This window comes from Acinonyx jubatus, chromosome C2, assembly GCF_027475565.1.
Source record: "Acinonyx jubatus isolate Ajub_Pintada_27869175 chromosome C2, VMU_Ajub_asm_v1.0, whole genome shotgun sequence".
In the NCBI taxonomy this organism is placed as follows: Eukaryota; Metazoa; Chordata; class Mammalia; order Carnivora; family Felidae; genus Acinonyx; species Acinonyx jubatus.
In genome coordinates, this window is record NC_069384.1 from 45,278,861 (window position 1) to 45,305,328 (window position 26,468).

Below are 26,468 nucleotides of genomic sequence, written 5' to 3' on the forward strand. Positions count from 1 at the left end.
TTGACTTGTATTTCCCTCATGAGGAGTGATAGTGGGCATCTTTTCATGTGCCTGTTGGCCATCTGGATGTCTTCCTTAGAGACATGTCTATTCATGTCTTCTGCCTATTTCTTCACTGGATTATTTGCTTTTTGGGTGTGGAGTTTGGTGAGTTCTTTATAGATTTTGGATACTAGCCCTTTGTCCAATATGTCATTTGCAAATATCTTTTCCCATTTCGTTGGTTGCCTTTTAGTTTTGTTGATTGTTTCCTTTGCAGTGCAGAGGCTTTTTATCTTCACGAGAACCCAATGGTTCATTTTTGCTTTTAATTCCCTTGCCTTTGGAGATGTGTCGAGTAAGAAATCGCTGTGGCTGAGGTCAGAGAGGTTTTTTCCTGCTTTCTCCTCTAGGGTTTGATGGTTTCCTGTCTCACATTCAGGTCCTTCATCCATTTTGAGTTTACTTTTGTGTATGGTGTAAGAAGGTGGTCTAGTTTCAATCTTCTGCATGTTGCTGTCCAGTTTTCCCAGCACCATTTGTTAAAGAGACTGTCCTTTTTCCGTTGGATATTCTTTCCTGCTTTGTCAAAGATTAGTTGGCCATCATTCTCCAAGATAGATCACATACTGGGTCACAAAACAGCCCTTCATAAGTATACAAGAATTGAGATCATACCATGCACACCTTCAGACCACAACTTGAAATCAACCACAGGAAAAAGTCTGGAAAATCTCCAAAAGCATGGAGGTTAAAGAACACCCTACTAAGGAATGAATGGGTCAACCAGGCAATTAGAGAAGAAATTAAAAATATATGGAAACAAATGAAAATGAAAATACAACAATCCAAATGCTTTGGGATGCAGAAAAGGCAGTCCTGAGAGGAAAATACATTGCAATCCAGGCCTATCTCAAGAAACAAGAAAAATCCCAAATACAAAATCTAACAGCACACCTAAAGGAACTAGAAGCAGGACAGCAAATACACCCCAAACCCAGCAGAAGAAGAGAAATAATAAAGATCAGAGCAGAAATAAATAATATAGAATCTAAAAAACTGTAGAGCTAAACAATGAAACCAAGAGTTGGTTTTTTGTTTGTTTTTGAGCATCTGAAATCCTTTATTGGTAGATCATTGTTGTTTACCATATAGAAGACTCGAGAGCAGATGAACAGTGAAAACAGAGTCCATAGTGACTGGAGCAGGCCTCTGGGCTTGCGACCCTCCCCACACCCCACAGACCAGCCTAGCGACCTCCACCCCTCCCTGGACCCTCAGGCCTTTGGCATAATGATGATGGGTGGGGTGTGGGGGGTGGCCTGCAGGCAGTGAAGCCCCTTGACTCAAAGCAGAGACTTGGATGAGCACTGAGGTGGGGGCAGTGGGATGGGGGCAGCTCTCTCCCTGACCCAGGCTGGGCGGGAGCAGCGAAAGTGGAGGAAGCCAGGAGCTGGGGAGAGGGATCTATTTTTGTTTTCTGAAAAGGGGCACACAGAGAGGCCTGCGGGCAGGCAGGCGGCAGCCGGGGCGAGTCACTCGCTGACATCCTTCTTGTCGCCTGGCTTGGGGCCAGCTTCCAGCAAGGGGTCCCCAGGGCCTGTCTCCTCCCTCTCCTTGGCCTCGCTGGACTTGGAGTTGGGGACCCAGAGGCCAGAGTCGATGCAGGGCTGCATGTGGTACTTAGCATCGGTGCGGTCCATCTTGCTGATGGCGTCTTGAAGCATCTGCACATCTTTCACGTCGAAGCATTTCTGTAGTTCCTCAGAGAGAGACTGGTAGACCTCCACGGGGTCCAAACCGCCCGGGCTGAGCCACTTCCAGCGCTGCTGCTCCTCCTATTCCTTCATGGCCTTCTCCATGCGCAGCTTGGCGCGGCGCCGCACGTGCTCCTTCAAGGCCTCCAGTTCATCGTTGAAGCCCTCCATGTACTGGCGGTCGGCTGTCTTGATCTGCCGGAAGCAGGCACAGGGATCCACCTTCAGGCTCTTAGCCAGCTCCAGGATGAACTGCATGACGATGGTCTGGTGGGCCACCTGCTCCATGAGTGCACATTTCTCCTCCACCTCTAGGTCAATGCACCAGATGACAAGGTAGTTGGTGGTTTCCTCGCACACCAGATGGACATTGTCCGACAGGTACTTCTGGCTGTCGTCCCAGTGACGGAACATGCCAAAGTGCTTGATCTGTTTCTCATACTTCTCCACGAACATTTTGTGTTTCTGCTCCCTCACTTCGACGACTCCTCCGTCTGCTTTGGCTTGGTATTGACCATGCTCTTGCTGAAGCCGTCCTTGCTGAGTGTGTCCACGTTCCAGGGCATGCTCTTCTCCTCCTTGCGCATCTCCTCCAGCTTTTGCTCCCAGGCTCCTCCTTGCGCAGCTGCTGAGCTTCGGCCTGCAGCCGCTCTAGCTCTGCCTTGCTGACCTCGCCCTCCGCGGCCTCCAGCTTCTTCAGCCTCCACTGGCACTCGGCCACCTTGCGCCTGCACTGGCGGCAGCCCCTCTCCAGCTCCTCCTCCTCCTTCTGGAACTGCTCCATGCCTGGTGCCTGGTGGCCTGGTGCCGCCAGCAGAGGAGACTGGCCGTGTGGATTTTGGGGTGCGTCTCGTCCTCATCGTCAGACACCTCGATGTGGTCCCACACGCTATAGTCCACCATCTTGCCTCAGCAGCTCAGCCTGCACGGGCTCCAGCTCTGACTCTGGCAGCGGCAGCGCTGGAGACCCAAGAGTTGGTTTTTTTGAAAAAATAAGTAAAATTGATAAACCTCTAGCCAGGCTTCTCAAAAAGAAAAGGGAGATGACTCAAATAGATAAAATCATGAATGAAAATGGAATTATTACAACCAATTCATCAGAAATACAAACATTTATCAGGGAATACTATGAAAAATTATATGCCAACAGACTGGACAACCTGAAAGAAATGGACAAATTCCTAAACACCCACACACTTCCAAAACTCAAACAGGAAGAAATAGAAAACTTGAACACACCCATAACCAGTGAGAAATTGAATCAGTTATCAAAAATCTCCCAACAAATAAGAGTCCAGGACTAGATGGCTTCCCTGGGGAATACTACCAGATATTTAAAGCAGAGATAATACCTAGCCTTCTCAAGCTTTTCCAAAAAATAGAAAGGGAAGGAAAACTTTCAGACTCATTCTATGAAGCCAGCATTACTTTGATTCCTAAACCAGACAGAGACCCAACAAAAAAAGAGAACTACAGGCCAATATCCCTGATGAACATGGATGCAAAAATGCTCAATAAGAGACTAGCAAATCGAATTCAACAGCATATAAAAAGAATTATTTACCATGAGCAAGTGGGATTCATTCCTGGGCTGCAGGGCTGGTTCAACATTGGCAAATCAATCAACGTGATGCATCACATTAATAAAAGAAAAGATAAGAACCATATGATCCTGTCAGTTGATACAGAAAAAGCATTTGACAAAATACAGCATCCTTTCTTAATAAAGACCCTCGAGAGAGTCGAGATAGAAGGATCATACAGAAACATCATAAAAGCCATTTATGAAAAGCCCATAGCTAGTATCATCCTCAGTGGGGAAAAACTGAGAGCTTTCCCCCTGAAGTCAGGAACACGACAGGGATATCCACTCTCACCGCTGTTGTTTAACATAGTGTTGGAAGTTCTAGCATCAGCAATCAGACAACAAAAAGAAATCAAAGGCATCAAAATTGGCAAAGATGAAGTCAAGCTTTCTATTTTTGCACATGATGTGATATTATACATGGAAAACCTGACAGACTCCACCAAAGAGTCTACAACTGATACATGAATTCTACTAGAATTCTACTAGAACTGATAAATGAATTCAGCAAAGTCGTGGGATACAAAATCAATGTACAGAAATCAGTTGCATTCTTGTACACTAATAATGAAGCAACAAAAAGACAAAGAAACTGATCACATTCACAATTGCACCAAGAAGCGTAAAATACTTAGGAATAAACCTGACCAAAGATGTCAAAGATCTATATGCTGAAAACTATAGAAAGCTTATGAAGGAAATTGAAGAAGATATAAAGAAATGGAAAAACATTCTGTGCTCATGTATTGGAAGAATCAATATTGTTAAAATGTCAATACTACCCAAAGCTATCTACACATTCAATGCAATCCCAATCAAAATTGCACCAGAATTCTTCTCGAAGCTAGAATAAGCAATCCTAAAATTTGTATGGAACCACAAAAGACCCTGAGTAGCCAAAGTAATATTGAAGAAGAAGACCAAAGCAGGAGGCATCACAATCCCAGACTTTAGCCTCTACTACAAAGCTATGATCATGAAGACAGCATGGTATTGGCACAAAAACAGACACATAGACCAATGGAATAGAATAGAGACTCCAGAATTGGACCCCCAAATGTATGGTTAAATGCCTCCTTTTCCAGGGCTTACCATCAGTCAGTCTCATTTTTCCCATCCATTCCCATTCTATCCTTACACTATCTCCCTGTCTTCCCCTCTTCCAACATTTACTCAGCTGAGTTTTTTTTTTTCCTTACTTATACCAGGGGTCAGTTAGCAAACCTTTTCTATAAGGGTCAGGTAGTAAGTATTTTTAGCTTTGTGAGCCATACAGGCTGTGTCCCAGCTACTCAGCACTGCCATTGTAAGCACTAAATCAGCCACAGAAGATAGATAAATGGGCATGACTGTGTTTCAATAAAATGCTAGTCAGTGAAATTTGAATTGCACAGTATATTTACGTATCACAAGCTATTCTTTTAATTTTTTAAAACCACTGAAGCATGAGTGGCTCAGTTGGTTAAGCATCCAGCTTTAGCTCAGATCATGATCTCATGGTTTGTGGTTTCAAGCCCCACATCAGGCTCTGTGCTGACAGCTCAGAGCCTGGAACATGTTTTGCATTCTGTGTCTCCCTCTCTCTCTGCCCCTCCTCTGCGTGTGTGTGTGTGTGTGTGTGTGCGCGCGCGCGCGCGTGCGCGCTCTCAAAAATAAATAAACATTAAAAAAAAACTGAAGCATGTGAAAAGCAGTCTTAGCTTGTGGTTTGTATTAAAGCTGGCAATGGGACAGATTTTACAACCACAGGCTATAGTTGGCTAATCCCTGCTCTATAGGAAACGCTGTAGGTTTCAGGTAAAGCTAACTAACCAGCAATGTTATTTGTTTGGCCTACACAGTATGTTAAACAAAAATGTATCAGTATTTTGGTTTAGGGTGTTTTTCACCTTCTCTTTAAAAAATCAAAAGATTTGAAACCTTAAGAAGCATTCACCTTTGGCAATTATTAGCTAGTGTTAAGTAAATGGGACATGTGGTCCCAGTGTACCATAGGGTATATTTCCAGCTTTTTTTTTTTTTAACCTGGTATGCTACTCATGTATATTACCTGCTTGGCCTCCTATTGGTATATATGTTTGTAGCCTCCATTTGATATTAAACTGAGTATATCTTTAAGGATCAGTCCACCCAGTCCATATTGATTCTCTCTGTCAACCTTCTTGATTAACCCTAACTCCACCAGTCTTTCCCTCTCAGATTTTCTATAGCTCTAACTAGTTTGAACTTCTCTGTGTATGTTATTATTTTTATACTTACAAAAAAGGATATGAGGGTTTTACGATATTAAAACACATAAAATAGGACACTATAAGTTAAGTAGATTATCTGCAACTCTTATTATCTAAAATAATTTTGTTACTAGTATTTGGCTCTGAGTTTCTTCTCCACTAAGATAAAAAATTACTTAGCGGCATATATTTTCATTATCTAATAAAGGGAAGTATTGAAGGTTTTCTGGAGGAAAGTGTTTTTCCTGACACTGAAATCTGGAACAAATTGGTCCTGTGTTTGCTTTATGTAAGGAATATTCTCTCTCTCTCTCCGTCTCCCTCTCCATCTCCCTCTCTCTCTTTCTTGGTGTGTGTGTGTGTAATTTAAAATTGTGTTGTGTGTAGTTTATTAAACTGCAGTCTTATAAAAGAGTACAGGAACCCTGGCGGTTGCTTGAGTACCTGGAAGACCTGGATTAAAGACCAGTTCCACCACTTCCTAGATATATAACCTTTAACAAATTGGGTCATCTGCCTGAATCATTTTTCTCGTCTGTAAAGGAGGGATAATAACAGTACCTACCTCAAAGGATTCTTATAAGGGCCAAATAAATGATGCGCAGGAAGGGCTAACTCCATGCCTAACACGTTGAAAACCTTTGATAAAATGCCCAATTACATAGAAGATATGAGACTAATTACAATGTTACAGAGCATATCTGTGGTTATCCTAAGTTAACCTGGTCTAGCAAGAGTACAGTTCTTGTGGTCTTAAAGTATAAGGTTAAAACTCAAACACACCAGAAGTGAAGTAGTAACAGCCAGTTCATTTCTCCCTCAGGCTCCTTCTTTTCAAAAGGGCATAGGTCTTAACCAAGTTTTTGATGAGTGGTATATTGAAGATAATTCACTACCAAAGATTCTTAATGGGCTTCTTTTTAAAAATCTCCATTAGCTATCAGATGTACAGGTGATAGATTTTATTTACTGTCATGTGATGTTAGGAGTCTGGTTTCTTTACTCCCCCACCCTGACATCAGGCTCATCATTAAATAAGGATACAAATTAATTGTTTTTCCTAAAAAACACAAGCAGTATTTTTCTAATCTGTTCAAGTACTTAATAATTACCATAATCTGATCCCAAGGTTGTGTACTTGGAGGTACCAAATGAAGCTAATGTCTTTAGCGTAAAGCAGATGTCTTGTTTCAAATTGCAATGCTGTCATTTAACAGTTGAGGAGACCTTGGGCAAATTACCTAACCTTTCTAATACTTAGTTTTGTTGCCTATAAAAATAAGGATATGTTTCTACTTCATAGAATTGAGGACACAGTGTGATAATATAGGTAAAGTACCTAGCACATGTCTAGCACATGGTAAGCAGTCAGTAAATGATAGTGGTAGTTGTTTCTTTAAACTGAAGCTGGGTCTTTGCTGCTGGTCAGCACCATGACTTTGATGTCCTACTCCTTCCCTGGTTCCCCACAGCATGATGATGAGCCTGAGATGTCAACTGATGTAATTTGTCCGAATGTCTTATTGCTTGTTTTTAAGCTGGCTCCTATATTACCAAGAGGACATTTCTAATAATCAGTGTGTATTAGAAGAAGGCCTCTATGCTGACCTTACTTCCTGTGGCTGCCCAACATCTAGAGTTAAATCCCTCAAGCCCATTGACTATGTAAGTACTTTGCTTGGGTGCATAATTATAAGACTTTTTTCTTGTCCTGTTTAATTACCATAAATGATGTGATGTTGGAAGAAGTGATAACATGGGTAAATATAACAGTATGAATATTTATTCATGGACTGTAAAATTGAGATTCACTCATGAAATCCAAAACGTAAGACTGATATATGTATCATATATATATATTTTATATTTTACATATATGATATACATATATATGATACATATAAAATATATATATATCATACATATATATATGCATCATATATATTTTTTAAAGCAAGAGTTCAAAACTCAGGACCTATAGTAATATGTATAGACCTAGGCTTAAATCTCAGTTTGATATTTTAACCATTTTGGATGACATTAGTCAAGTTACGCAGTTTCCTTGTCTATGAAAAATAATAGTACTTTATAAGTCTCCTGGGATATTGAGTGAAATGATGCTTATAAAATGCCCAGCACATGGTGAACAGTCATTAAACATTAGGTATTAATTAGCTATAACTGTTAGTTGTAATTGTTGCAGCTGCTTAATAAAAATAATAACCTGATCATTTTATTATCCTACTTGATAAGTCACACAATGTTACTTTAAGGCCTGGGTCCTGATATGGCCACTGGTACTGATTTCACACCTTTGTCTGAGGGAACTAGGGATTTCCTGCCTGCTGTGTGCAGAATTACCTGGGTCACCTTGGAGACCCACATCTGTAGAGTAGGAGGTTTTTCCTTTCTGTCCTATTTACTCAGAATTTTGATGTGAGCAAAACAGGATCACTACTCTGCAGCATCAGTTCTGTGCTCCATGTTTGTAGGTCTGGGCAGAGGAAGTAATGAGGATCTGGGATATTTTCAAGATGTCTGATTGTGATCATTCCCTTGGAGCATTTGGTCAAAGCTGAGGTTTACACAGAGATGAGATCATTTGAAGCCCTGCATAATGGTATGAATGACTGAGACCTTTCAACCAGAGCTGACTCCAGAAATGATGATCATACTCAGAAACTTTGATCCCAGCCTAAGCAATGTAGCCTTATTTCAAGACCTTCCTGGATAGAGTATTCTTGGTATCAGGCTAAGAATAGAGTCTTGGTTGAGGAACAAAAATAGAAACAGTCCTCGGTCTCTCTCAGTTGCATCTTAGACACCAATTGGTAAAGACTTAAGTGGCTATTGATTGATACTTCCTGTCTGTTGGACAAAAAACAGAAAGGGGGGAAAAAAGAATGTGGTCTGTTCAGTTTCTCCAAGTATTGATACGGTTGAAAAAGACATTGAAAAGTAGTCCACATTTACTGGGAAAGGAATTTTCTTAGCAATTTTTAGTGGTCAAGCCAGCAGATACTTATTTTGTATATGCAGTTCTAAGTATGAAAGTACCATCTTGAAAGGATTTTGCAGGACTTCTATTTCAGTGAGCTAAACCAACTAAATTTTTAGGGAGGGAGCTTTAGAATCAATCAAAATTAATGAGTATTACTGTTTTTCTTTGAAGAGTTTACACTCATGAAGTCAAAAGTGAATAATTAAAATAAGGAATGAAAATAGAAGAAATGTTTTTAAGTTTTACCGTGCCGTTGTGTGTCACTATTTTGGTTCTGTGAAACCCAAGCAGTATAGATGAAGGTGCGTCTTAGGAAGGACCTGGGAGCTATAGCCTTTTCTCTCTAAGAACTGATTAAAGAATATATCCAGTTTATGTAAGGACAACACATTCATTGTCTTAATGCTTTTACACAGTATGTTTTTAAATCTTTGAAAAGTCTTTGTTGAAGATATATTTAGGCAGTAGGTTCGGTTTTGAAATGGAAGGAATGTGAGGTAAGGTTGGGCATCCCAACAAAGACCCCCCAGATGACCATGAAGAGACTTTAACAGGTAACATTTGTTTGGTGAATTCCACCGTGCTTCACGCTGGTGGCCCTGACACCCTGAGTTGATCCGACCTAGGAGATTGATAAATGAACCAGGTCAATACAGTAATCTGTAGAAGGTGGATTCTCATGGCTAGAATGCTTGAGAATTCTGTCCTGAGCATTTTTTCCCCCTCTCTAGAACATAGAAAACTGAAATAGTCCTCAGAAGGTTATTTGTTGAGCATAAGATCTAGGTAAAATGAAGTAGGTATCTTGAGATTAGTTTACTCAGCTAACCTTCCCCACAGAAGAGACTCCTGAGGGTCCCAGGTGTTTACATTCTCCAAATCCTGGAAAATGCTAGACATCCTCTACCTATCCTACTTCTCTGCTTCAGTCTGCACCCCCACTGCCCCCACCTTTTCCTCCAGATTTGTTAATGTCACTGTGTAAGCCATAGTCCAGTGGGATTCTGGAAAATGTTTCTGTCCAGTTGAGTTGACATGTATATGGACTAATTCTTGATTTTGCTTTAATTAGTTACAACTGCAGAATTCTGAGGGTGTTGCCTGTAGTTAGCATTCCCAGACATGCTGTGAATTACTGTTAAAGTGTCATAGTGGAATAATGTTGAGGAGTTTTAAGACTTCCTCTTCGTACAAGATGAGTATGTTTTGCAGATGACAGTTTGCTTGATTTCTGTTTGTCTAGACATATGTTACATTCTAGAAGCCCATGGATAATTTGCAGTCATTTTATAGTGAAAGGACCTTAGGAGTATATTTTATAGTTCTCCTTTCACTAAGGTGATATTGGGAAAATCACTTAATTTATTTGTACCTCACTTAACTCATATGTAAAGAAACTGTTAGGTATTTTCAAATCTTTGTCAGCCTTTAGTTCTGTTGCAAATAAGCATCTTGGGTATATTTCTAATTGGGCATGCAAAACAATATATCCAGCATTAGGACTCATGCGGTTTGAGGGAATAACATAGTAGATTAGCTTCCAATAAAGTTATGCCATATAACAGTCCCCAGAACAGTTGGTTAGGAGCTGAAGGTGAGTGGGGAACCTATATAAATGCTTTAAGCATTGGCCCAATAGTGTGTGAGGTAACCTTTTATTGCGTTTCCATGGGAGCAGCATTCTGCTCATTACTTCTTTAGTGTCTCCATGGTGGCCTGGCATGGAAGTTGGCCTCCTTTGAAGTAATAATCCAATCCTGGCAGCTATAAACAGGCAAAGCAAAAGAAACATTGTAACAAGAGGCTGTAGAAAAACTTCAAATGAAATTATAACTGTGATGACATAATGATATTAAGAGGTAGAGTAAGAATTGGCAAGGCAGTGATTGATTCTGTGCAAGCATGCTAAATAAGGAACACACCCATAAATAGTCGAAGACTGTAAATCCAGCCACAGAATGAAACGAAGCAATGAGTTTATAAAGTGTCTGAGAGTTTGGTTACTATTAAACTTTTCAGCTGAATCCATATTTAGTTAATAGTTTAAACTATTGCATACAATTTTAAAATGAAGGCCAGCAAAACCCTGCAGACTAAACATCACACTTCCTAGTAAGACATTTGAAGCATTTCCCCTTAAAGTTAGGCAGAAGACAAAGGTATCTACTATCACCATTTCTATTCGTGATTCTGGATCCCCAAACACTTGAATAAGATAAAATCCAAAAAATGTTTAAAGAAAGAAAGTTGTCAAATTATTAGAGTTAATATGAAGTTTTAAGAAGTTTCTGGATACAAGGTAAATGCCAATGAAACTATAGGATACTTAAGAATAAGTCAAACCACAAGGCAAGTAAGTCATTTATGGAGAAAATAATAAAAACTTTATCGAAGGGCATAAAAGATGAAGAGATAATAATCTTTTATAGATTGAAATGACTCAATATTGTGAAGTTGTGGTCCTCTCCAAATTACTACAACTTCAGGCAAGATGCTTACAGAATCTTTTGACTTTCTAGGATAGTGCCTTTTTAGGGTGAGATGGTAAAACATGACAAGCTTATTATCCTAAATTTGGAAAAGATAGGGATCCAAAATAGCCAAGATAATTTTCTTACTAAGAACAACAGACAGGGTCACTTGTCCTGCCAAATATATATTGCATTATACAGCAATAGTAATAAAGACAGTGGGTATTGGTGCAAGGGAAGAACACAGAACTGGAGAATAGGATAGCATAGAAACTGACCTACATAAATAATGGAATTGGAAGGTGACTGAAATAGGTTACAATGGGGCTATTATGAACTATTAAATAGATTGGTGTTGGGACAATTGGCTCTTTACATGGAAAAAGATAGAGTTAGAATCTTGCTTTACTCCAAACGCAGAAATAAGTTCCAGATGGATTGTGGCAACCTAAATGTGAAAAACAAACTTTAAAACTTACAAGAAAATATGGAAACTAGCCTAATAGTATTGGAGTAGAATGGATTTAAAACAAAATGTACATGTCAGTAAGAGAAAGGGAAAAGGCAAGTGTATTCATTTCCTATTGCTGCTATAACAAATTACCACAAACTTAGTGACTTAAAACAACAAACCATATTACAGTTCTAGAGGTCAGAAGGTCTAAAATGGGCTTAGCCTGATAAAAAATATGGTGCTGGCAAGACCGCATTCCTTCTGGAAGATGCTAAGGGGAGAATCGGTTTCCTTACCTTTTCCAGCTTCTCAACCTCCTCAGCATTCCTTGACTCATGGCCATTGTCTGTCTTCAAAGTGCATCACCCCCAACTTCTCTCTGTCCTGTATCTCTGACCCTCCTGCCTCCCTCTGATAAGGACCCTTGTGACTATATTAGGCCTCTGTGGATAATCCAGACTAATATCCCCGCCTCAAGTTTTTTAACTGTTAGTCACATCTACAAAGTCCCGTTTACCATGTCAGGTAACATATTCACAGGTTTTAGGGATTAGGATGTGGACATTTTGGGGGTTGGGTGGGGGTGAGAAGTGTGGAGGTGAGGGAACATTATTCAGCCTACCGCAACAAGCCACAGACTTAGGAGGGCATATTTGCAGCCCTTATAAAACCTGCAAAGGTTTAGTGTACAGAATATAAAAAGAACTCTCAAATCAATTGAGAAAAAAAGAAAAACGTATTTCAAAACTTAGCAGGAGGATGTGAATAGTTCATAGAAGAGAGAAAAATGGCTAAAGGATATGCAAAAAATATTAAACTTCACTAGTGATCAAGTAAATGCAAAATAAAGTAATAACTAGGTAATATTGCCTTACTTTAAACAGAAACATTTGAATGGTTTGGTTTGGTGGCAGAGAAGTGGGATTATTCATACACAGTTTTTGGAAACAGTGTCAGTTACATGAGGTGGTGCTGTAGGCAGGGCAGTGGAATAAGGATGTTTGTTGCAGTTTATTGATGGATGAAAAGGAGCCACAGCACATCCATGTGAGGAAATGTAAGACAGTGGGTACAATAAATGAAAGTGAGTTCCATGTATTACTAAAGGGTATTACGGTAAGATACTGTAAGTGAAATTTAAAAACAAAAGATGCAGGGGTACCTGGGTGGCTCAGTATGTTGAATGTCCGACTCTTGGTTTCTGCTCAAGTTGTGATCTCCAGGTCCGTGAGTTCAAGCCCAACATTGGGCTCTGCACTGTCAAGATTGGGATTCTCTCTCTCCCTCTCTCTCTCTGCCCCTCCCCCACTTGTGTGCACACACTCTCCCTTTCTCTCTCTCAAAATAAATAAACATTAAAAAAATAAAAAATAAAAACAAAGGATGCATAACCATTAGTAAACTATAAAAATACGAGCTGGAAGGACTCACATCTTCAGCATAGTGATTACCTTTAGAGAGAAGAGGTTCAAATTCAGCTGTACCTGTTAATGTATTTATAAAATTCAGTACAAATATAATAAAATTTATTACTTTTGGATGATGGGTACATAGTCCATCTATATATTATTTTTTAATGTTTAGCTTCTTTTAAATAGGGGCAAATAATTTTCTTAAAAAGTGGAGAGGGGAAACCAATTAGAAAGGTAGATCTAGAGTGAAACTGATTCTCTAAACCAAATGAAAGCAGTTTTCTGAGGAGGATTATAGTTCACTGGTGAAGTCTGGGAGCCTGACAGACCCTTACTTGTTAGCTGAGTGGCCCTGGACATGTTTCTGACTACCCTAAGCCTCAACTTTCTCATCTAATAAAGTGTGAGGTTTAAACAAGCTACTGCATGTACAGCCCTTAGCTCATAAGCACTCACTAATTGAGCTCATAGACCATAATTAATATTCACTAAGCAGCATGAAGACTACCATTAGCGTGGTAGGTTGAAGGTATTTATATATTTTTGTTTTTAATATGCCAAACTTAAAAGATTCCAGATTAGAGTCATATTAGACATTTATGAGCCTTATTTAAATTTGTATCATTTTACATAACTTTTTGCCAACACACTGTTTGGTATTGCTCTGGAATGGAATGGTTTTAGAGGTATGCATTATGGTTACTTTCCTTTAATTCATCTTACTTGTATTTCCTGTTTTAGCTAGGCATTGTTCATTTGGCAAAGATTGAGATGAATTGATGTTGTCAGGCTATATGGATATGGCTGTTCTCATGGCTGATTGCTGAATATTTTGAAAAGTATATGTTATATTTAGAGTCTAACCAATTAATATAACCCTGAGGTATTGTCAACACCTCTTCCATATACATGGTGATTTGAAACTCAAAGAACTCTACAGTTGCTAAAGTAAAGGTCTGTAGTTTTTTTCTAAGTCAAAAATTTCTTAGATTTAAAAATTGTATCCATTATATTGAAGATATGTTTATAAAAATGTAGTCCCTGTAGCAGAATACTCTCACTAGGATCTCAGAACTTCAAATTCAGGTGGCAGACAACACTTTTGAAGCCAGAGAGACAGGTAAGAATAGGGATCATATACGTTGCCCAACTGACCAAGTTGGGAGTCAAGTGCTCCAGACATTCGCCATTAAAACTACTGGCATTTAGAATATGTTAGAGCCACAGTGTAGGGGTTAAGAACACAGCCTCTGGGGTCATACTTTGTAGACTCAAATGCCAACTCTTACACTTACTGCGTGTGACCTGTGCCTTGATTCTTCATCTGTAAAGTGGGGTTAAAAATAGCCCCCACATCAAAGGGAAGTTGTGTGGATTAAATAAGTAAATAAATTCACAATCCACTAATCTGAATATATTTTGGGATTTGGGATATTTTTCCCATTTTAAACAGTGATATGGTTCATACATAGCACTTAAGGAAACACTGCAAAAGCATTCTAAGTAGCACCCCATAATTAAACACATTCCTATTACTGTAGCAAATATATTTATGGCTACACATATTGGAGAAATACTATAAGTAGCCCTCTACTTATTCAGGTCAGATTTTGCTGCCAATTGAGTTAAGAAAAAAAAGGGGGGGGGGTGGGGGACTTAGACTAAGGTTTTTGTGTGCTGAACAATGGATAAGGAGTTGTGGATGGATATATTTACATATAATGTCTGGTGCATATGAAAGTGCTGTATATATTAATTATTACTAGTCTTGTCACTTAAAATGTGGTTTAGTTGATGGGATGAGGTGGAGGGTTTTTTTTCTTCTTAAAAGTTCTTTCATACAATTTGTTCAAGTATTCTTTTTCTTTCTTAACTATGTTCTCCTTTTAGAAACTGTCTGATTTTTGCCTTAGACTTAACTCAGCAGGAATGTCCCATTACTGTTGACCCCTAAGAAGAGCCTTTGGCCCAAAATGGTTGACTGTCTTCTAAGTTAACATGGACTGAGGCCAAGACATTTGTAGAGCTCAAATTGTAGTTAAATTCTGGTGTTTTCTGTTGTCCTTGGAAATTTCAGATTATTCTGTCATCTGCAGTTTTGAAGACTATTAATAGTTTATATTCCTGTTTTCATGTCTGGAAAATGTATCAGAAAAATAGGATTTTAAAGTAGTTCTTCATTCTTTTTTCTGAATGATTACCTATCTACCACCTTCCACTGTTGTTTCCACATTAGCACTTATGTTGATGTTCCTAACCTTTAAGTACACGTATAAATCAAATGCATCTGTAAATTTAAGTACATTTAAAAATTAAAACCATTTAAATTTAAACAACTTAAATAGAGAAAAATCAAGTTTAAATATAGATCAGACCTCTAGAGGGTGGATAACTGTAAGCGTAGAGATAATAGATGTTCTCAAATGAGAAGTCTAGTCAATGGGACCACTTGGTGATAGCCCATTGCTGTTAGTGCAGCAGCAGGTTGTTTTTACTGATTTATGTAAACTCATAAAACATACTGTCTCGGTGCCTGGGTGGCTCAGTCAGTTGGGCGGCTGACTTTGGCTCAGGTCATGATCTCACAGCTCATGAGTTCAAGCCCCACGTCGGGCTTTGTGTGACAGCTCAGAGCCTGGAGCCTGGTTCAGATTCTGTGTCTCCTTCTCTCTCTGCCCCTCCCCTGCTCACACTCTGTTTCTCCCTCTCTCGAAAAGAAATAAACATTAAAAAAAATACTGTTTCTATCATTCTTTACAATTTTGTTCTCTGTCTTCCTGCATCATCATTTTAAAACCATCTTTTGTGATCCCCTGCACCGCATTTTACATTGTTTCCCAAAGACAAATTTCTAGATTCAGAATTGCTATTCGGGAGTGAATTTGATTCAGTTTGAGGGATAATGGCCATCTTTTTAAAAATGTCTTTGCGTTTTGCAAAAGAGGAAGAAAAATGTACACAGGTCCTATTTTTCTTAGAATAATGCTTAGCATTTAAATTGCATTCTCCTAGTAAGCTTTTAATTTTTTTCCCTCTTGGGTTTAAAACAGTTACATTATGTCAGCCTTAAATGCCTTTAATAGAGGCATCTGCCATTCTACCCCAGCAGGCTCTTCACTGGGGAGAATGTTGCTAACAATTGACTGTGAGACCTGTCTGGGCTCCTTGCCTGGCTGCCCTTCCTTACTAGTTAGTAACTCAACCAGAAGATGTATGAAGAGGTAAGCTAAATGCTTTTTTAAAAGCTTAAGGGTGAAGATGTTGGAGAAAGTCCAACAGTAAAGGCAGGGGCTTATCTGTGGATTTTGATTATCCATCTTCAGCCACCAGTTTTAGTGGGTAATTTAGAATCTGCTATTTTTACCTGCTGCTCTGGACTCCTGTAAGGACATTTCTTCCATAAGCTGTTGGGATGCTTCCAGTTTTTATTTTGCAGATAGCAGAAGAGGTGCCGAATCTTACCTGTGGTCACTCACTGACTAGAGATGAAGCCCTATTCCTGACCCAGTTTGTGGTGTTTACTGAAGGAAAATCAGTGCTCCTGGACAGCCCTTTAAGGCTTGCCTTACTGTCTCACTGCACACAGTGATTGTGACGTTCTTTTACAGTATCCTCTAATCCCTAAATCTGTACTCTCCATTACCATACACTAGCCACGTCATTGTTTCTTATTTATTTACAGTAGATTTATAACATCATATTTATATTTAACATTTACTTAATTAAAACAAATTCAGTCCCTTGGTTACACAAGCCGAATTTCAAATGATCAGTGACCACATGTGGCTGATAAGTACAGATAAGCAGCATTTCTGTCACTGCAGAAAGTGCTGTTGGATAGTACTTCATACCTTCTTCCCTCATCAGGTAACCTTTGCCACATAATGTAAAGAGAAACTAACTCACACATTTACCTGGAAATTTCTTTGGCATTCTTTTTCTGTCTTTCCTTGTATTTCAGAGGAAGTATAGTTCATCTTTTCAAAGTGATATTTCCCTTCATGGACTGATTCCTAGTCAGAGGTTCTGTACTGATGGGAAACAATGGACTGGACATCTCGCTTCTTCCTTAGAACCATCCCTCTCGTCTTACATTGTTGAGCTTTTTCTATCCTACGCCACTGTGCCCACAAACATTCTTATGGGCCACCAGCCCATTTCCCTTTCTCTTCACCAACATTCTCTAAAATGTGCAATCCCATGCACCCTGTCTACAATTTCTCACCACTCATTCCTCAGTCGCTATGACCTAGATTCCACCCCTCATGTCTTGCACACCGCTCAGAGTTCTCTTACAGGTTTCTAGCTGCCTCCTGATTGCCCAGACCCCAGCAGCATTGCCACAGCCACCCTCTTCCTCCACATTGCAAACGTATTTGGTACTATGGATGACTCTTCCTTTGCCTTTCCTTTCCCCTTTATTTCCTTGGTGTTTTCTTTTTAGCTGTGCTTTCATAGTACATTTACTCCACCGCCTCCACAGCCTCCTTTGCATGTCTGCCCAGTTCTGTCCTCTTTTCCCTTTCCTCACCCCTACCCATCTCTGGTGTCACCCAGATCCTGGGAGCTCCCACGCTCTTCATGCCTGCATGGGATTTGTTTCCCTGAAGCACAGATCCAAAAGTCCAGTCTTCGGTGGACATTTCTGTTAAGATTACCCTGTCTGTCCTGTCTGTTTGAACATTAAAAACACCCAGTTCTAAATAGAAGTTCTTAGCTTACATTTCCCTCCAAATTTCCTTGTATGATAAGTTATACCACGGTGCCCCCAGCCACATCTTTGCATGTTGTCTTCTGTATTTACTCATTCCATTTGTTAGCCCTATGTCTGTTTTAGCACTGTGATAGATTTTCTGGCCATCCCTTGTTAACCAGTCCTAACCTTCCACCATCGCCCCCCCCCCCTGCCCTGCTCCGCCCCCAACACACACACACACACACACACACACACACACACACACACACACACACACTTTAGGGTCTGGCTCTTTCTTGGGACTGGAGTATTTTTCCCATCTACTTTCCATTTCTATTTTCTTCACTCATGTTGTCTGATATATTTCCCAAAGTCCATTTAAAGAAAAACACAGGGCTACCTGGGTGTCTCAGTTAAGCATCTCAGTTTTGGCTCAAGTCATGATCTCATGGTTTGTGACTTTGAGCCCCACATCAGGCTCTGAGCGGATAGTGCAGAGCCTCCTTGGGATTCTCTCTGTCTGCCTCTCCCCCTCTCTCTGCCCCTCCCCTGCTTGTGTGCCCTGCCTCAAATTTAAAAAAAGAAAAAAATACACATACATGCAAAATGTGCATAATAATCACCGATTTAAATTTTTGAGGGGCACCTGGGTGTCTCAGTTGGTTAAGTGTCTGACTTCAGCTCAGGTTGCGATCTTATGATTCACGAGTTCAAGCCCCGCATTGGGCTCTGCTGACGGCTCAGAGCCTAGAGCCTGATTCACATTCTCTCTCTCTCTCTCTCTCTCTCTCTCTCTCTCTCTCTCTGCCCCTTCCCCACTCACACTCTGTCTCTCTCAAAAATAAACATTTTAAAAAGTTAAATTTTTGAATAAATAATACATTTCTAAGCTTCAAAAATCAAAAAGTACGAAAGGCATGTAGTCAAAACCTCAGGTCCCACTTTCATCTTTCACATCCTATTCTCCTGCTACATAGTCATGGAGTAGTTTCGTTTCGTTTCTTTTCTTTTCTTTTCTTTTCTTTTCTTTTCCTTTCTTTTCTTTTCTTTCTTTCTTTCTTTCTTTCTTTCTTTAAAGAAAATTGTTCATGTGTACACGTGCACATTATTTGTGGGCATGTGCATAAGTTTTCCCTTTAATGCACAAGTGGAAGCAGAAGAAATATGCTATTCCACACTACTGTTCACTGTATTTACCTCTAAGGAATATATCTTAGAGATCTTTCATAAAGATCTCCTTATTCTTTTTTACAGCTGTATTTCTCTATGAATGTACCATAACTTATTTAGCCAGTCTCCTTTTGATGGATATTTAAGTCATCTGTATCCTTTGTTATTCCAAACACTGCTGCAAAGAATAATGCTTTCATAATTCATCTTGCTCTTACGCAGTCAGTTGTTTATTTACTGTTCTTTGAACATCCACATTCCCTGCTGCTAGTGCTGTTTCTCATGTACCAATTACAGATACTTTCCTAGGCCCCTGTCCAGAAGCCTTCAAGGACTCCCCATTGGCAGTAAATCTGTCTCTGCCCTGTTAGTGACAAGGAGAAGCAGACAATTCAATACCCCCTAGCAAACAGTGGGGGTACTTGACACTGTTTCCTTTTGGACTCTAGTTATATGGATCTATTTGCTATTCCCTTAACATGTTCCATGCATATCTGTCTCCCTTCCTTTGTATAGAGTGCCTTCCCTCCATTCTCTCTGGGCCTGTCCAAATCATGGCATCCTTGAAGGCTGAGCTCACATACCACGACATCCACCTTTGTGAAGCTTCCTTGATCCTTGCTCCTTTCTGCTAAAAAAAAGCATCAAGTCTTCTATATTCTGAGAACTTTCACAGAGCATATCCTTTTCTACCCTGGATTACATTTCAATACCTGTGCGATTCTCCAATTTTAGTTACTAGTTAGTAATGACCCAGACACAAGGATGGTGCCTTGCTTTGTCTTCTCATCCCTGAAAAGTCTTCTAGCATGCTGTCTTGCATATACCAATGAATGAAAAAGAGCAAAGTTGGTTCTGTTCTTCTCTGACACAAGGAGTTGGGGAATACTTACTTTGAATGTAGAAATCACTCCTGCCCCTGTGCATTTTGGCTTTTGGTTGTTGTTCAGTTAAAAATGCCATTTTCTGGGGTGCCTGGGTGGCCCAGTTGCTTGAGCATCTGACTCTTGATTTTAGGTCAGGACATGATCTTACAGTCGTGGGATTGAGAGCCCCATGTTGGGCTCCATGCTAAGCATGGAACCTGCTTGAGATTCTCTCTCCCTCTGCCCCTCTCCTCATTCTCTCTCAAAAAAAGAAGAAGAATGCCTTTTTCTTCCTCCTTGAAATGAGTTTAAGAGCCTGGAGCCATCATGTGTTGGATTCTCAGTGACTGCTCCTGGGGCTTTCTGGGGAAATGGTGCCGTTCCATCCCATGTTCATCCTGTTACCAGCTGAAAGTGCTGGCAAGACCAAAATGTCTGTATTATAGCACAGCCAGACCTTAATTGGAACCAAGTGTCCATTTCCATTATGAGACTGAGATTGCTGTTCTAAAACTCCCAATTTTAATTTATTAAAACGTGAACAAAAATTATGAGTCGAATTTAGTCTCACCTGTGCAGTTTTGACTATAACATCATTAGAGGGTAGAGCAGTAAACTGTATGCATTCAAGAATACGGTGGATCCAGGGTACCCTGTGTTGTGACTGGGAGGTCACTGGAGATTGGCCACCCTGTATGGTGATGCTTTCTCTTTTTTGCTGTTAGGTTTTTGAAGAACCCTCCATTAGCCTTTTTGCTCTGGAACACTGTGAGGGAAGAGAGTTACATCTAGAAGAGGCTGTGAACTCTGTTCTGAACAAGGACCTGCACTTTTACACCCAGTCTGTATGGGTAAAAAGTGGACTGTAAGTATGGGACAAAGGTATGGCCTGGTTCACTTACTGTTTTAGGAGAGAGCTGCACAGTTGCTTTTTTTTGTTTTTTTAATGTTCATTTATTTTGAAAGCGAGCAAGTGCCAGTAGGGGACAGACGGGGGCGGGGGGGGGGGGGGGACGGGGAGGGGAAGGAGAATTCCAAGCAGGCTTCATACTGTCAGTGCAGAGCCTGATGTGGGGCTCGAACTCACGACTGTGAGATCCTGACCTGAGCTGAAATCAAGGAGAGTCGGATGCTCAACCAGCTGAGCCATGCGGCCACCCAAGCACAGTTGCTTTTTATCTCTCCACTGCTATTGTTGTCTGGTCTGGAGATGCTATTATTCCTTTTCTTTCTCAACGTAACAAGAGTAGTATCTGTTTACATAAGATTAGGCCATGGATTAGGTCCAGTATATAGTAACATGCGGCAGTCTGGGAGAAGAGCCCTTTGGGAGAGATGGGCTGCCATGTGTTGATAGCATGTGTCTTAGAGTAGGTGGACCAGGTGACCTTGACTGGTTGAGACCACTGCCTGCCTAAGATAACCGACTATTTCTCACACTGGAAGTGTGTTGTTGTATTTTGATTTGACGTCCTGTTTGTTCTAGAGCCTTTTGCTCCAGGGTACTTCTTTTCATGCTGAGGGTTCTGGTGAATCTAGCCCACCCACCAGTGTTGCTGTCCATTCAGGTTGTCAGGGTGGATCCAGGTTGTGTGGGGCCTGCACTTATACAATCCGGGAGACTGCTTTAAGAAAAGGAATGAAAAATGACAGATACATAAATTAGGTATGAACTTGCATATTTATTTAGAACAAAAATGGTAAGAGGCCTGGCAGTGAGAGTCCCAGAGGTTGAGGCCCTAAGACTTCCTGGGAGATCTGCTTCTCAGGACCTATCTGGAGAGTGGCACAAGAGCCTGCCCTGCCTCCTGCACTGTTGCTGTTTTGGTACCAAAAGTGAACTAAAAGACCGCACATAGCTCTTGATGATTTATATAAAGATGATTGTTTTTATTTCTTATGACTTTTAAATTGTATGATAATCAACTCTGATTATTTAAGTGTCTGGGGATAACAGAAGAGAAAGCCAAGAATATAAATTGATTTGAAAATTAAGTCAACTATTATAATAAATGAAGTTTGAATAGTCACCTGTATAGCAATTTAATTTTTCTTCTTCAGAGCATTTGACATTGGTGTTTCTTAACCATAAATTGACTTACTCTCTCTAAGCATAATAATTCCCATACTAGATACTAGTATCTTATTTACCACTTAACTAAGTCTTTTGAATTCTACATCCTGGTGATAATACGACTTTCACAGCATTTTTACACTTTTCTTTACTTTCCTAAGTGGAACTGATAATTATTGACTCACCTGTTGTAATTTCTTACCATTTCTTATTTCACTCTTTTGTAGAAAACTGGTACTATTTTACCTTGACATTATTTCTTCTCTTTTGCTTATTATCCACCTACTCTGCCTGTTCTGGATTCTCTAAGAGAAAATCAGTACACAGAGTAAGGAATAGAGAATGCTTTCTGAAGGTTTTCCTAGGCTGCAGATGGCTCAGAATAGGACTTAATGCACAGCCAGCTACCCTGTTGACATTTTGTTTTGTTTAATCCCCGTATTATCCCATATCTCCAATTTGTCAAGCTTTAACGCTTTTTAGCTATGGAATCCAGTAAGATTAATGTATGGTGCGGTGTAGTTTATTAAAGTCTTGCCTTATAACTGAAACTTCCCTGCCTATTTAAAAAGTCTGCACAGCTGGAGAGGTAGATGAGCCTCTCCATAGTTTAGATTCATGTACGCAAGAAGGGGCAGAGGGAAGGCCAAATATCCTATTCTTCTCTCCATGAAAAATCAGGCCAAGCCTGATCTTGATTGTGGGAAGCAAGCAGAGTGCTTTGTCTGAACCAGGCAAGATAGCCACCTCATCTTCCACACTTAACTTTCTGAAAGCACTGTTTGTGGTGATGTTGAATCCTGAGAATTTCAGATCTTCTTGGCAATCCCAGTTTATTATAACCCTTAGCTGTGGAGCTAAATCAGAGCTCACCAAACTTTTTCCATAAAGGACCAGATGATGATTTCAGTTTGTTGGCCATCCTATCTCAGTTACAACTATTCACATGCCAGTCAGTAAAAGAATGAATGTGGCCACTTAAGTCTTAAGACTCCCCTCAAGGCCCTGAACGCTTCTACATGCTTTAACTTGGCCCCAGTTGGAGGCCTCAAGAGCAGTGAGCAGGCTTTGCAACAGAGCTGGGCCTTAAAGCAAGAGAGTGGATTTCTGTAGATAATTTTCAGTTGTCCTTGGTGACCTTGGAGAAGTTATAGAAGGAGGTGTGCCTGGGAGTTCCCTGGAACCACCTAGAGAGACCCTGAAGGACACCCGGCGATGAGCCTACGCATGGGAGAGTAAACCTAGTATTTTGTAACTGGTAACAGGGAAAGGCTGTGGTCTGTCTTTGAATGTTAAACTGTTACAAAAAAAAAAAAAAAAAAAAAGACAGCATTATCAAAGACACACAGAATTTTAGACCCGGAGGGAACCTTGTTTTAGAAGTAAGGAAACCAGAATCCTAACTGGAATGCAAATCTTCTGAGCCCCAGTGCAGTGGGCTTCCTCCCAGTCCCTCCTGTCCTTTCTGTTAAAAAACAGTTATACATTTTTTCTTTGAAAATCTACAAACCCAGAAGTTTTAAAGAATGAACCTTGTACACAAGAAGGTGTTTTTGATAAGAGATTGCTTTTTGTTTTTAAGTATTCTGTTTTTTTCCTGCTTTTATATAGATGGATAGCTTATGAAGGATCCAATTTCTTAGGAAGACAAATCCTACTCAAGCCTAATGAGATCCCAAATTGGACAGCATTCAGTGGATGGAAAACAATTGGTTCCCTCCGTCCTATGAAGCAGGTAAGGAGAAAAGAAAAAACCCATAAGATCCAAAATAGCTTGATTTTTCTAGTACAAATGTCATGAACCACAGCATCTGAAATATTGACCATCTAGTTTGACATTTATGTTACAAGGGGATCAAATTAGGATGAGAAATCGTGTAGATGTTAACCAATTCATTAAATTGTGTCTAAGGTCAATGTTGGGTTTTAGGTTTAAGTCCACAATCTTACTGACCTTGTTGACCTTTCATGGAAAAAACAAATATCATCAGGTCTGTGGAAAGCAAACGAAACAATGAAGTCGGAGACTGCCCTAGTTTTACTTTCTGAGTACTTGGATGTTTTCCCCTACTTAATAAAACTCAGGATGGATCTTACACACCTACTGCTTGTCGATCTTCCGTTCAAAAGCTTCTGGGTCACAGAAAGGAAATATCAGCATGTGTGGAGCCATGGGAGGTTTCACAGAAGGTGGGAAAGCCAAGCCAGGCGATCAGGCGTGATCGTCAGTGGATATGCCATTTGACTTCTAATTTGAAAGACTTCTCACTTGATTCCAACAACAGCCCTTTAAGGTAGGAGTTGTTATTCCCATTTTCCAGATGGGAAAATAAAGGTCAGAGAGGTAAAGCAAATTAGCAAAAGTCCTCCAACTGTCAGAACCAGGATTTGAACCCAGATTTATTTTCTAAAATTTGTGTTGAGCAGCCACACGCTTAACTTCGTCCAAAATAAGATCAACATTTACAGAGTGGCACCATACATTCCAGGCACTGAGCTGAGGGTGGCATAGTGGATACAAGTGCTGAGGCTCTGATGTTCAGGTTGGACATATGGCAGCCAGTAAGTGGTCTTGCTGCTCCTGCCCCCGCCACACACACATCCACACTGTGCCCATTCCCACCACTCTCTGGTTCTGTTGGTTCAAATCCTGGCTCTGCCACTTGTAAGCAGTGTGACTTTGGGTGAGTCACTTCACTTCCTGGCACCTCAGATTCCTCTCATGAAACAGCGATCCCCTTGCTCACCTCTCAGTATTGTTGTGAGGATTAAATTAAGAACATGTATGTAAAGAGCCTGACACGACATCTGGCTTACATTACTGTGGGAACACATTTATTTTGAAAGTTCCTTCATCAGTGTCCCTTGAGAGAATTAGAGATGCTCTTCTGAGTGACACTAAACGTGAGCAGGCATTTCCTGGCAGAGTTGGTGGTACAGGATTTCATGACCTTCACATCTGGCTTATTCCTCACTCCGGTCACATGAGATGGTGGGTAATCCTACTGAAAACCATAGGAAAAAGCAAGGCAGAAGTGGGAATTCAGTTTAGCTTTGCCCAACTATATAATAATGCTTAATCCTATGTTGTTAGGAACTTTAGAGGCCAACCTAGACGCTAAGACTATCCTCTCACTTGTGAAACGTAGCTCCTTACTGGAGAAGGTCTCTGTGATTGTTCAGGGTCCCGAGATCAAGGATAGCTAGAACAACAGCCTCTAATTTCACATAAAAGTTTTTTGACAGTTAACACTGTGTTGTTATTGTGTTGTGCTTTAGGACCTGATTCCCATTCTGGTTTAATAATCAATCTTAAGAATATTTTTATAGATTATTTTGTCTTTGTTTATTTAGGCCACAGCTTTAGAACCCAGCGAAGGAATTCTGGGTTTCTAAAACAGTATTATTATGGGTCATTTCCGTTTTGGTGAGGCTCTCGGTACTGCTGTAATTCATCTTCTTGTATGGAAATTCAGGAATAATTAAAATGCGATCCTCTTTGAGTTTGGGAATTAGGAAGTCACTAAGGCACTTATAATGCACATCACTATTTTAAAGTGTAATTACAGAAGAGTCAGACTACAAGTATGTAATAAGGGTAATTAGTACTTTGCTTGAGTTAATTGATTAAAACTGTAATGTTTGGTCCTAACATAATTGGAATTGTGTCCTCTGTGAAGGTCACACCTCACGCCTGTTTTCTGTGTGCAAAGTAAAGAAACTAATAAAGCTGTACTGAAGCCTCAAGAATTAAAAATTGGCAGTGGGAGACCTACAGGAATTATATCCCTCCTATAAACTTATTATCAATCACAGATATTTAAGCACATTCATTACTGTGTCAGTATGAATGTGGTAGTGCTCTGAAGCATTGAAAACATTTTGCTAGTAGAGGTCTTTTTTACCGGCTTTAAATGGCCAGATACAAATGTGTCCTTCTATTTGCCTAAGTACTCAGAATGTTTATTTCCTTAGAAAGGCCGAATGTGGCAGCAATATACCAAAATTCAGCTGGCTTTCAATTGATCTGAGTTTCAAAAGAGTAGAATATGGCGGGCTTACCATGATACATTATTGCATTTACCTAGCACTTGAGTTTCTCAGAGTGGAAGTGCTTCCTTATTAAATAGATGGTTTGTTATTATCTAGCAGAATTCTGATTAGGGTGCCAGCATATGACCCAAGGTGGGGATGTGGAGTGTCTTGTATTTTATTTCATTAAGACAGGAGGCCTATGGCTGAAAAAATGGTTTCTGGGGCGTTTCCATCCTACGCTGTGTCCCTTCCTCCTCTGACTTAATTCACACCACCACCTTCTCTTGTTCTCTGTGTCTGAGGATAATTAGTACACGTAAGCAAACCTTAGAGCATCATGGTTAAGAGGGACAGTTTTGGTGAAGCCAACCTGGCTTCTGCACATCTGTGTTAACTTTGTAAATTTGGCTCATAATTGTACTTTCTTAAAGGGTTCTTCTGGTTATTGACTTGGACAGATAATACAATAGCCCAGAAAGCATTTATTTTAGCACGCTGTTTGACATATACTAAGCTCTCAATAAATATTAACTATCATCCTTAGAGGCAAGTCCTAGATTTAATATTGTATTTGAAAACTTTGTGTATGTATTCCAGGCCCAGGGGATGAAGTTCTTGAATACCCACATAGTGATTAAACATACATAGTCTCTTCTCTTGAAGTGTAAAGGTCCACAACATATAAATTAAACACACTACCACAGCTGCTCAGGCCCTCAGCTACCTGGGTTTTTCAA

General features: G+C 40.1%; 1 protein-coding gene and 1 pseudogene across 4 annotated transcripts in view; one reads left to right on the forward strand and one right to left on the reverse strand.

Moving 5' to 3' along the window:
- The window catches only part of CRYBG3 (crystallin beta-gamma domain containing 3), a 128,595-nt gene that overhangs the window by 98,519 nt on the left and 3,608 nt on the right, over positions 1–26,468 (forward strand). For all 4 annotated transcript variants that reach the window (XM_027077594.2, XM_015080806.3, XM_053220714.1 and 1 more), the window contains 3 exons: positions 7,091–7,217; positions 20,348–20,487; positions 23,308–23,431. In XM_027077594.2, the coding sequence (XP_026933395.2) occupies positions 7,091–7,217; positions 20,348–20,487; positions 23,308–23,431 (391 nt within the window). The remainder of the gene's footprint in view (positions 1–7,090; positions 7,218–20,347; positions 20,488–23,307; positions 23,432–26,468) is intronic.
- On the reverse strand, positions 1,067–2,913 carry LOC106982652 (hsp90 co-chaperone Cdc37-like; annotated as a pseudogene).